Here is a 12,812-nt window from a genome sequence, read left to right on the forward strand (position 1 = left end):
AGGTCTCTTGTTGGAGACCAAGCATTGGTGGAACACCTGCCAGAACCCAACACTTTGATGGGCACCAGGGGTATTGAGAAGAATGGGAAGCCTCACCCTTGAATCTGGATGTGGGGAGGGGCGTATGGAGGGAATTGATATAAGGGTGAAAGCTCTCTATGGACTTCTGCCTTTGACCACTCTTATTGCCTCCCGGCCTCCCTGGTGAGCCCAGGGAGGCTTATTTTACCTGCAGGAAGCAGAGAAGCATAGTGGATATGAGGTGCAGTTAAACCTAAGGGAAGGCCCATCCTTACCACTTACTGATGGTGTTACCTGGGCAAATGATTTGATCTCTATGAGCCTGGGTTTCCTTATTGGTCAAATGGGGTAGTCTTGCCTTGCTCGCAGCATTGTGAGGCTTAAAAAAGTCATTTAATGAATAATTATAAATATAAATTAATAAAGTCTTTCCTTAGTCCTGACATATAATCAGTTCAGATATGGCAGTGTTGGTATTTTGGGTTCATCTGGGTCAGATAAGGCAACCAGGCTGCCTCTAGAAAGTCCCACAGAATTGATCTGTATGCAACTATCTTGTGGAAAAGAGGCAGTGGGGTTAGTAGTTTGGTCCTCTCTGCCCAGCTGCTGGGCTGAAAAGCAGATGCCATGGAAATGAGAGATTTAGTATGTAATCATCTCGCCTGGCAAAAAGCATCTCTGATTATAACCGCCCTCCCCAAACCCCAGCGTGTGCACACAAGCTGCCATGTTTCCTGGGAGGGGCCATCCTCTGCTCCCAGCCTCTGAAGTGGTTTTGGGGGGAAGAACTGTTTTTTTTGCCATCAGCACGTACATCGCGTGGAACAGAGGAGCCAGGATGCACTCGTAGGTTATGTGCTGGGAATGACAGTTTTACTGCTCTGCTTAATTGGCTCTGCACACGCTGGAGAAATTGACCATGGCTCTAACAGCAGCAGCAGGATTGTTCCCCCACCTCTTACACCACTTCCCTTGAGCTTAATATTTTAAAAACTCAACATGTATATGTTTCAAAGGACCCGTCTGTGTTCTCTGTTATTTGTAACTGTGTTTGGACATACAGTGATTATGAGAGATCAGGTTCCTCTTGGGAAGGAGCTATTGGGACTTTCTGGTGCTGTAAGGGATGCAGGGTTGACCTGCCAGGCTCCCCTCTCACCACGCTGCCTCAGTGAGGCAGGCCCAGTAGGCAGCATCCGTTGTGATACCTGCAGCTGTTCCACAGGAGCCAAGACCTAGCTCTTCAGCAAACAGGGATTCTAATGCTCCAGATGGCAGATGCTTCCAGACTGAAGGTTGATAGACATTCCCATGATACACAAGGATGCTACCAATAATGAATCTCAAAATGTTAGCCAGAGGCCTCAGCTCTGCACCACTGGTAAACTGGAAGATATTCTGCTTTTCACCTCTACCTGTGCTCTCAGTCTCCTTAATTAACACCATATCCCTGGAGGGCAGGACCAAGTCCAAGCTCCATAGTGTAGCATACAAAGTCTTCCCTCCCCTGCCCTGCTTTCTTCTCTAGCCTCATTTCCTCCCACTCTGTCCCCCGAGTCCCAGCACACACCAGCTCTTTCTTTCCCCTGTACTTTCTACAGGCTTTGCTTCAGAGTGGCATGCTCTGCCCCCTGCTTTCCCATCCCCTACCCACATTCCCATTCAGCGTGCCGGACTTGCTCTGGGGTCTTTTACACACTACCTTTCCTGATCATCTCACCAACCTCCGAGATCTTCATTTCGTTCTCTGAATACCTTCTGAACTTCACGTATTTTACCAATACATGTGTAATCTAGATGTCAGCTGGGGTCGACGAGCCCCTTGAGATCCGGGTAAGATTGAGCATTCTAGCTCTGCCTCTTTCAGTTTGTAGAAAGTCCAGTGGCCTCCCAGGTTTGCTTGGGTGTCTTAGGTTCTTGTGGTCACCTTTGGCTTTGAAATCCTGCACTTGAACCCCAGTACTTAAAAGTTCAGTCTGAATTAGTTCAGTTTGTGGATGGACTCATCATCCCAAGAGATGTTTTGGTTCCCTCCTGGGTGAGTCCGGGCTTAGCTTTTTTTCTTTCTTCCCACCTACCACACAGTCATTATGGCCTTTGTTTGTGAACCAAATTTTGCTGAAAATGTCAGACGGAGGGGGCTTACTTTGGAGCTAGCAACGATCTGAGCCCATTTACAACAGAACCTAAGTGTTAAACTACAGAGTCAACATAGATTCTCTCTGAATGGTGGGAAAAAGTACATGATCTCCATCCAGTTTTCTGATTTATCAAGTTCAGGGAGCTGTCCTGACTAGAGTGTAGAGGCGATAGTGGTCAGGGGTGGACAGGAGCTGGCTTGAGCTTTTTGGTGGCTTTTGACGGCTATATGCAAACCATTTGCCCTTTGCCATGTCCACTGTCCTCAAGAACTCCTTCTCCATGTCCCAAAAGGCTTGACACAATGCTGCAGCCATTTGAACGATGTGCTGCTCCCATCAAAAGAGTAGTTAGCCACTGACTCAGTGAAAAGAATCTGACCATGACAACCCAAGGAAAACCCAGAACTGTCTTAGTTAATCCAAAACCAGGGATGTTTCATTCCAGAGAGTGGAGCCCACAGATACCCCAAGTATAAGATCTCAGTCAGCCACAGATACTTGGATTGAGCAGTTTCTCTTCTGGAATTTTCCTAGGGAGATGATGAGCCCTGCTCGCCGAAGCCTATCTTGCCTCTTTGAAAATGTTCATCTCAGACTTTTGTGTATTGATTTTTGTCCAGTTCTCTCGATACTTTAACCTAGACTCATCTATTTTCTTGATTTATCCAATTATTTCTTGTGCCATAGCATGTTTCTTTTATGCCAGTGACCAATCCCTTCATGAACCTGTGTTCACTGGAGAAGACGAGAAAGGAAACTAACATACAGTGGCTGGACATTAAGCCATTTCAGATTTACAGCTATACCCAATGGTATAACTGTTAACTATTGGGTATAACTGTAAATCATTATTCATCATTATTCCAAAGTTACAGGTAAGGAATTTGAATCTCAGAGAAGTTATGAGACTGCTCCAATGTCTTGTGTATGGAAAAACCTGTATTCTCTCCATTACACCATGCTGCCTCACAGAGGACCAGACTGCCTACCTGATTTAAGGTTGTATCTTTCCCATCCTATGCTTTGATTGCTTGCCTCTATAAAGTCCTTATCCTGTCCTAAAAATCCGCTGTGGTTCAGCCTAGGGTCAGCACAGCAGGGGCTCTCCAGCAACTCTGAAAGAATGCATCTTTTCCCTCTTCATTGCTTTTTGCTTCCCTGCTCTTTGCAAATTCCACACTGTGGTAGAATACTGTGACCTGCGTTCCCCTACACCACTTAATACCATTGCTGTGACATCATCTTGGAACAAGTCCATAATCCTTTTCTAGGCCTATCTGTGGGCATAATGATTCCCAAAGACTCTGTCTGGTTTAAAAAGTCCAGCCCAAGGGAGGCCCAGATCTTCACCTGCAGAAGCTCTTCCATTGGATGTGAGTAATCAGATAACACTGACTTGAAGGACTTGCAGAACATTGTTTGCATTGGAAGCAGAACCAAGAGGTACTAAGATCCCACTGCTGGACCTCCTTGGCCAGATGTGCTAGCCACATCTGGTCCCCAAACACAGGCACTGGCACTGCTAGTATTTTGTACTCCGTTCTGTGCCTGTCTTTGTGGAGTGAATGTCCTCTCCAAAGGAGATGAGGTAAATTAACCAAGGGACAAATCCTCGCAGCACAGTGGGAAGTAATTCTCACTGCAACTTGCTGGGGGAAGAGCTAACCCCTTTCCTTCTCTCCCAGCTCCCAGTCAGGGAATTGGGCCAGCTTCTTTTTAACTATATAAATTTTACAGTCCCCTCACACCAGCTCATGTTCTCTGTTTACTCTACAACCATCTTTCTTGCCCAGCCAACAAGAAAAAGTTTAAAGTGATTGCCTGCTTATATCTAAAATGCTTCCAGACTGTAGACTTCTTTGGTGCTTACAGATTTGCATGGAAAGAGAAGGCTGAAAGTTTTATGACTTGAAAATTCAGACTTATCACTAGATCTAATGCTAGTCAGCTGAGGTTCCAGTGGCTTTTAAACACAGCTAAGTGGATTTCAGCTGAAAGATATAACTAAACATTTCATCATTTATTCATCTTTCAACTTTAATTATTGGAAACAGCCTGCTTAGTAATTCCCTGGACCAAAATTCTGATTTGAGGAGTCTTACCATTAACTCTTTGGTGAATGGGCCATAATATCTTTAGATACATTATGGATGGTGACTTTATTTCCCAAACCACCCAAAATGAGGTGTTTTATTTAAAGGGAGAGTGTGTGTCTGTCTTTAGGCCAACAAATTCCTGCCAGTTTTACAGGAAGAATATATGATGTTATCCATCTACTGTGCAGATAAGTTGTACTTCAGCCTCAAAATAATGCCTTTGGAGACAGGTCATCAGGTGTTGAAGGGAAATATATGTGTGGGCAAGTGTTTCCAACCAACCTGAAGTTTTCATTGCAGATATGTTGGATTCTGAGTGGTAGTAATTCACCTTCTCACCACTATAAATTGTCCTTTTCTTGATACTTACAACCCCAGATTATGGCAAACAGTTTTTATACCTATCAGAAGAGATGCACACACAAGGTTATCAGTTTAGAATCCTCTGAGGCCTTAATGTCCCATGCTTGATAGAATTAGAAATGACTGGCTTGACCCTATTAAAAAGTAAAAATACTTATCCCAGAGGGAAAAAAAAAATGAACTTTGTTTTTGTTTTGTTTTGTTTTGAGTCAGGGTCTCACTCTGTCACCCAGGCTGGAGTGCAATGGCATGATCTTAGCTCACTGCAACCTCTGCCTCCCAGGTTCAAGTGATTCTCCTGTCTCAGCTTCCCAAGTAGCTGGGATTATAGGTGCCCACCACCATGCCTGGCTAATTTTTGCATTTTTAGCAGAGATGGGGTTTTGCCATGTTGAACTTTGTATTTTTAATCCACAAACATATTTCTTCATCAAAATTTTTCTCTCTGCTCAAAGGGAAACTTCACATTTTGCTGTTGGACTTTGCTGGGGTCATTACTTGCCTACATGTTTGTAATGGTTCCACCAAATTCTGTGACTGGCAAACCTCCAAACAATGTCTTGGATAGTTTCTTTTACCTCCTGCATGGTTGCAGTTCCTTCTTCCTACACACTGTTATTCTTCTGAGACTGAATGCATTATCCTGTTGCTTTTGCATTTTAGACTTCCAGGTCCTACTGCAAGGGTATCCGCTGCAGGCAGCGAGGCCAAAACACGCGGAGGGTCAACTACTGCTAACAACCGACGCAGCCAGAGCTTTAACAACTATGATAAATCCAAACCAGTCACCTCCCCACCCCCACCGCCAAGCAGCCACGAGAAAGGTGAGTCACCTTCTTGAGGAGCCTTTTTTGTATTTTCCTTCAGAGCACATCTACCTAGTTCCTTTGGGTGAATTGGGTTGGGTCGTGGGGAGGGGTTGCATCTGTGTTGAGAATGAGTTACAAGGACATATTTGGTAGGCAGGAACTTTAGTAGCCAGAGGTATTAATAAAGTGGGGGAAAATATTGTTATAGTCACTAGCAAAAATAATTTGCTATCTTTGTTTGGGTGGGGCCCCATAGACACCTGGCTATACATAGAAGCAATATAGCATTTGGAATTTGAAAATAAATTTTCATGGAACATGTTCCATATATTAAGTAGTTTTTCAGAAATGCAAGCTTCTTGGAGCATGCATTTTGTGAACTGTGATAAGCTTTTTTATCCGTCAGAAATAATGTGAGGGGAGTTAGGAACAAGAGGTTTTTCACCCTTTGAAAAAGTCAGGAATGTGGATTGGCTCATTGAAGATCTTGGCTACATATAAGGAGTGGACAGCATTGCTCTAGGAGTTGTGATGATGTAACTTTTGCCATAAAAGGATATGGATTTTTTTTTTTTTTTTACTATACACAGTACTGAGTTTTTAGGATGGAGAAAAATAGTGAATAGTCCCATGGGGGTCCTGCCCAGAATGTAGTAAAACAAACCTTTGCTTGTTTCAGCCTCTATCTCTTGAGACATTGGAGAAACTAAGGTAGTTTCAAAGATTATTCAAAAAGAGGCAGAGCCTTCCTTCATTCCTTCTAGGCAAAGTAGTCTAGACATCCTTAGGAAATATGTCCAGGTCTCCTGGAAGCATTTCCTACCTGGTGGTGTAGAGGATTCCTAGGGCTGTCTACATGGTGTTTCTCTATTTCCCTGACATCCAGGAAAGCTGCCCCCTCACTCCCTAAAGTGCCCCAGGAACATGGGCAGCCTTCCTACTGTGAATGAGCTGGGAACTGCCGCCATTTTCTCCCCTAACTCAGGGTCACTTGATTCAGTGGAACTGAGTTCCCCCAAGTGTTTGCTAATCACTCTATCTTTTCCTCCCTACATATGAAGGAAGTGTATACAGGGCTGACAGATGTGTATGGAAAAAGGTTTCCCAGCCAAGGCACTGGGAACTCTGCAAATGGCACTACGCCATCACCAGGATGTCTTAACCTATCAAGACTTTGTCATCCAGCCCTTAGTTTCTGCCTCAAGCAACCATTTTTACTCTTCTTCTCTCTCTCCTTTCCTGCTTCCTTGCCCTCTTCTCTCCCACTTTCCTTTTCTTCACCATACCAATGTGTTTTTTAAGTGTGCTTAGGTTACAAAAATAATATATGCTTGTAAAATGGTACAAGTATCAGATAAAAGTTCTCCTGCATATTCTCCTTAGAGTACAAATACACACCATTCTATATATATCCATCCGTAACTTTCACAATGCATTTATATATATATGTATATATGTATTTGTGTGTATATATATGTGTGTAATAGAAAGTTTTGTGTTTTTACATTGATGTGTAAAAGCTAAACTTTATGAGTACCTACCATGTGTCTTATTTTACCCCTATTTTACAAAAGATGAAACTAAAGCAAAGAAAAGTTAAGTACTTGCTGAAGTCATATCAGGGATAGTGAGAGATGGAGTTGAATTTGAACCCAGGCACTTCGGTTTCAGAACCATGATTAATACCGTGCTTTCCCTGGAAGTGGGAAACAAATGCTTGAAGCTTCGCCTGTTGAGGGCTGGTTGGCTGGCACAGGAGGAGAAAGTTGGGACGGTGTTAGGAAAAGCCTGTGCTGGGCCTCTCCTCGTGGGCCAGTCTGCCCTTGCCCTATGCTGATTTGGGGAGAAGCTATCATAAAAGAGTCTGAAAGATGGATGTGAGACTCAAGTCCAAAAAATTGAGAAAATAAAGGTAAAAGTTCCTGGTGGATTTAACAGGTGTAGAAGTATACTGTGTTCTACAGCTGCCTACGTGTGTGCCCGCCAATGCTAGGACAGTGACTGACCTGCCCCTGCCCTGGGCAAAGGCTCCCCTATCTGCTCTGAGCAGCCTGAGAACAACGAGGCCCCTTAAAGGACCATGGTGCAAATTCCAGTAGAGGCAATGTCCCAGGGAAAGACTTTAGTGTCAGAAGAAAGAAAGGGAAGTCATACTAATTGTTTTATTTAGAGATGGAGTTTTGCTCTTGTTGCCCAGGCTAGAGTGCAGTGGTGTGATCTTGGCTCACTACAACCTCCGCCTCCCGGGTTCAAGTGATTCTCCTGCCTCAGCCTCCCTAGTAGCTGGGATTACAGGCATGTGCCACCACGCCCGGCTAATTTTATATTTTTAGTAGAGACGGGGTTTCACCATGTTGGTCAGGCTGGTCTCGAACTCCCAACCTCAGGTGATCCGCCCGCCTCTGCCTCCCAATGTGCTGGGATTACAGGCGTGAGCCACTGTGCCCAGCTATCATACTTATTTATTAAGTGCATATTATATGCCAGGAACTTTGATTTTCTTTCTTTTCTTTTTCTTTTTCTTTCTTTCTTTTTTCTTTTTTTTTTTTTTTTGAGACGGAGTGTCACTCTGTCAATCAGGCTGGAGTGCAGTGGCACAGTCTTAGCTCAGCCTCCCAAGTGGCTGGGATTACAAGTGTGCAACACCATGCCCAGCTAATATTTGTATTTTTAGTAGAGATAGGGTTTCACCATGTTGGCCAGGCTGGTCTCTAACTCCACTACAGATCACTACAAAAGTGATCTGCCCACCTCGGCCTGCCAAAGTGCTAGGATTGCAGGTGTGAGCCACTGCGCCTGGCCTGATTTTCAGTATGGTACCTGATCTTTACAAATATTCTGTGAGGTAAATACTGTTAACTCAATTTTACAGGCAGAGAGAATGAGGTTAATAGAAATTAAGTAACTTGCCCTCGCTGGTAACTAAGCACTGGAATTGTATCCAGGTTCCACTCCGGGATTCAAACTCTGGCTTCTTCCTGTCCTTGGGGAGGTCTGTTATGAGGATAAGGTACCTGTGAGAGTGTTATGTGAGCTGTGACGCTGGAAAACTCCTGTGAGTATTCACAATGATAAAAATAACTGATGGTGGTCCCAGTCTGTAGAAGGGTGCATTTATTCTCTCTCCTACCCTGGGCTGTCCCAGGTTTTTTTTTATACTAACTTTTTCAACCATCCTGAGGTAAAAAGCCAGTGGAAGTTTACTTTCAGAAACTTCTGCATTTCCTTCACCTTTGTCCTTGGTTTCCCTTGAATCTGAACTGCTGATTGCAGCTCCTGAGGTAGCCAGCCCACATGCAGAGTGAAATAACCACCTGGGTAAGACACAACAGGTACCTGGATGAGGTCACCTCTTGTCCTTCACCTTGAGAAGTTCTGTCTCGGGGAGGGACGCTCTTGTGAACAGATAAGCCACAGTTTGTTGTGGTGGGTGCTGTAGCTGAGGTGTGGACTGTTTTCAGGTGAGGTAAAGTCCGTGATGTAATCCCATCACCCCTGCTCCTTCACCGAAGCCTTCCTGTAAGTGAGTCAGACCGTGACTGGGTCGGGATCTGGCATTGCACTGTCAGGTGAGCCAATTCATAGACTACTTTTTCAAAAAGTAGTGGCAAGATACCTATAACATAAAATTAACCCTCTTCACCATTTTAATCAATAATGTTAAGTATATTCACATTGTGGTACAGCCAATGCCTGGAAAATTGAAACATCTTGCAAAATTGAAACTCGGTGCCCACTAAACAATAACTCTCCTTCACCACCTCCCACCAGCAGCCCCTGGCAACCACTATTCTACTCTCTGTTTTTATGAGTGAGAACTCTCGATACCTCATGTGAATGAAATCACATAGCATTTGTCTTTTTGTGTATGGGACAGAGCTACTGAAGAATTAAATAATTACTTATAAAGCACTTTAGAAGACTGCTTGGAAAATAAACACTGAGAAAATTTTATCTATCAAAATGTGATAGGATATGCATAAAAATATGGAATAATATAAATAATGGGCATATTTCACTTAGCATAATGTCCCCAAGGGTCATCCATGTCATAGCCTGCAATTCATAGGCTTTAATGTGTGACCCCATTGACCTAAGAATTTCACTCGGAGGAATTGTTCTAATGACATCAGTAAGTTAAATTAGAATTTCATTATTCTGTCAATAAGTGACAAAAATATTTCAACATTTAGTCCCAATTTTTAAAAAATATTAAGAGGGACTGTAAACTAGTTCAACCATTGTGGAAGTCAGTGTGGTGATTCCTCAGGGATCTAGAACTAGAAATACCATTTGACCCAGCTATCCCCATTACTGGGTATATACCCAAAGGATTGTAAATCATGCTGCTATCAAGACACATGCACATGTATGTTTATTGCGGCACTATTCACAATAGCAAAGACTTGGAACCAACCCAAATGTCCAACAATGATAGAATGGATTAAGAAAATGTGGCACATATACACCATGGAATACTATGCAGCCATAAAAAATGATGAGTTCATGTCCTTTGTAGGGACATGGATGAAGCTGGAAACCATCATTCTCAGCAAACTATCACAAGGACAAAAAACCAAACACCACATGTTCTCACTCATAGGTGGGAATTGAACAATGAGAACACATGGACACAGGAAAGGGAACATCACACACCGGGGCCTGTTGTGGGGTGGGGGGAGGGGGAGGCATAGCATTTGGAGATACACCTAATGTTAAATGACGAGTTACTGGGTTCAGCACACCAACATGGCACATGTATACATATGTAACTAACCTGCACGTTGTGCACATGTACCCTAAAACTTAAAGTGTAATTTAAAAAAAAGGGAATTAAAAATTGTAACAGGCAACTTTTCAAAACCCATAGAGCACTTTATGCTTTGTAGGGAAATCCTAAAGAATTTATCTTAAAATCATGCCCCCTCCTACCATCATCACTGAATTTAGTTCTGGTTACACAGAACAACCCACTGAGATATGAAGCTAAAGAAAAAGTGATAGTATATAATACTTCTTAGCTAGAAAAGGCCTAGAGACTCACATGAAATTTTTCATTCACTTGTTCCATAAGGTGGTGGCCAAGTACACAGTTCATGTATAAAAAAAAAAAAATTCCTGGACAGCAACATAACCTACTAGTTTTCCCAAAGGCTGATCTCAGATTTTGCCTGTGAGGTTTGGAGGAAAGTCTGCAGAACCTTTAGGAAAACCTGCAAGTTGTTTGTTGTATCATCATTGCCATCATGGTTAGATTTGCCTTTGATTTCGTTTTCTCTCTCCTGCAAGCAGCAATGAGCCACAGCTGTGCCTGACCTGTGATTTTTATATATATATATATATATATATATATATATATATATATATATGTGAGCAGATTTGCCAGTGAAAAGTCAGTGTCCAGAGATGGTCAAGGACGCAGGAAGACTACTCACTTCTGTTGACTCCAGGTGGCCCTAGGGCTCCAGACCAGAATCACAGATTTTCAGGGGCAAAGAAATAGCTGTCTTTTTAAATATTTGTGATATTATCTGTTTTCTCTTCCTGTCCTCTCACATCCTTTGAATGAATTAACACTGCCTGGGATCTAGTACATTTCTGAAGTATTTGGTCCATATTATGAATTTGAAACATTTGGTATTCCTAGACTGACTTACATGCATATAGGAGATACTTTCTTCTGAATAATACGGTTTTCTTCATTTTACAGAAACCACATCTTGATTTTCATTACAAAAATAATGGAAGATATTCAAACAACATAGAAATGTATTCAAAGACAAAGAACCCTACATAGCCCCACCTCCTAGATTAGCCACTGTTTATCACTTTGTTTATATTATTCCATATTTTATGCACATATGATCACATTTTGACAGATAAAATTTTCTTAGAAAGTGCTTTATAAGTAATTATTCTTCAGAAGCTCTGTACCCGTACACACATTGATATTACTTTCAAAATCTTTTAAATGAAATCATGAAGTCATGGACAGCCTTTCTCGTTTGTGCATATAGGTCATTCTTTCTTCCTAATAGTCACATAATAATATTCCATTGTATGGATTTACCACAATATCATTTAATCACTTTCATTTATGTTGTTTCCAATTTTTTGATGTTTTAAATAGTACTGAAATTAATATCCTTGTATGTTTTTTACATGTATATAACCATTTCAGTGGAATTGCTGTATCAAAGGGTATGCATAGTTTTCTTAATACTTGCAAATTTTGCTCCCAAAAGATTATACCTATTTATATACCCATCAACAAGATATGAGAGGGCTACTTTCTCTACATACTTGATAGCACTTTTATCACTGTCTTCGGCAAAAAAATACTTTCATTCTTTCGAAATGAAGCAAATTATTTTAAGAAGCTGAAATAACAAGACCATTTGATAAAAACTGGACTTGTTTACTGACACTGCTTTGACAACCAGTTGCCTTAACATAGTACAAAAAGCACTTGAGTTTGAGGTCAAACTTTCTACTCTCAAGATACTTCTCCAGACTCAGTTTCCCCTCTGTGAGTCTGAGGTCCTCCATTACTAAACCACCATGAGGTGTGAATGAATTCTTCAGTTGGCGCTGGCTATTGCACTTCATCTGATGGGAGCGCCATCCGTGATCCATGCTTTCTGGTGGGTTTCCTCCTCTAGTTTTTGTTCTGTGTCATTCCCTTCCTCTTTGTTCACTCCTTGTCATGAGCAGAAGAGAAGAGCCAGACATGGCTCGAGACAGAATTTTATAACCTTCAGCACTATGTCATGTCTGAGTAACTTTGGGGCCATTGATTTAGAATCTCTATAAACATGTCACTTTATGGTTGGCAAACCAAGTTATTTATCTGAGCTGGTGATTAGATGTAACCATGGAAAAGTTGCCCATGTCCTGCTATTAACCAGGATTCTGACATAAAATTACAGGTTAGACTAGATGAAATTAATTCAGTCATGCAAGTCATGCAGACAAAAATACGGTTGGGGTGGCCTGTTTCAGGTTACTTTCTTCATTTGTTCATTTCATCATCATGTATAGAGCACTTACTATCTGTCCAGCACTGGACTGGTTGTCGTGACAGGCAGAATTGAGACACAGACTCTGCTTCCCAGGGACTTACAGTCTCAGGGAGGAATGATGCTCACGTGTTCTATAATAGAGAGAGGCTCAAAGTTGTGAGGAAAAAGATGAACATAGCTGGGAAGACTCAGGGAGGACTTCCGAGAAGTGATATCATTTGTATTGATTTCCATTTCAAAATTTTTGCTTAGAGAAAAGGAAGGCTGGGAAAGAATGACTCGTCCTACCCTTTCTGATCTGGGTGTTAATCTGACAGCATATCTGCTGGGTTCACTGTGTTATTCAACTCATATTCTATG

General features: G+C 42.1%; 1 protein-coding gene across 9 annotated transcripts in view; it reads left to right on the plus strand.

The window, feature by feature from the left end:
• NAV2 (neuron navigator 2) overlaps window positions 1-12,812 on the plus strand; it is a 775,852-nt gene that overhangs the window by 541,754 nt on the left and 221,286 nt on the right. For all 9 annotated transcript variants that reach the window (XR_008669893.2, XM_055356422.2, XM_063711041.1 and 6 more), the window contains one exon: window positions 5,285-5,445. Coding sequence is in view for 8 of the 9 variants with exons in the window: in XM_055356422.2 (XP_055212397.2) it covers window positions 5,285-5,445 (161 nt within the window). In the remaining variant the exon portion in view is untranslated. The remainder of the gene's footprint in view (window positions 1-5,284; window positions 5,446-12,812) is intronic.

This window comes from Gorilla gorilla, chromosome 9, assembly GCF_029281585.2.
Source record: "Gorilla gorilla gorilla isolate KB3781 chromosome 9, NHGRI_mGorGor1-v2.1_pri, whole genome shotgun sequence".
Taxonomy (NCBI): domain Eukaryota; kingdom Metazoa; phylum Chordata; class Mammalia; order Primates; family Hominidae; genus Gorilla; species Gorilla gorilla.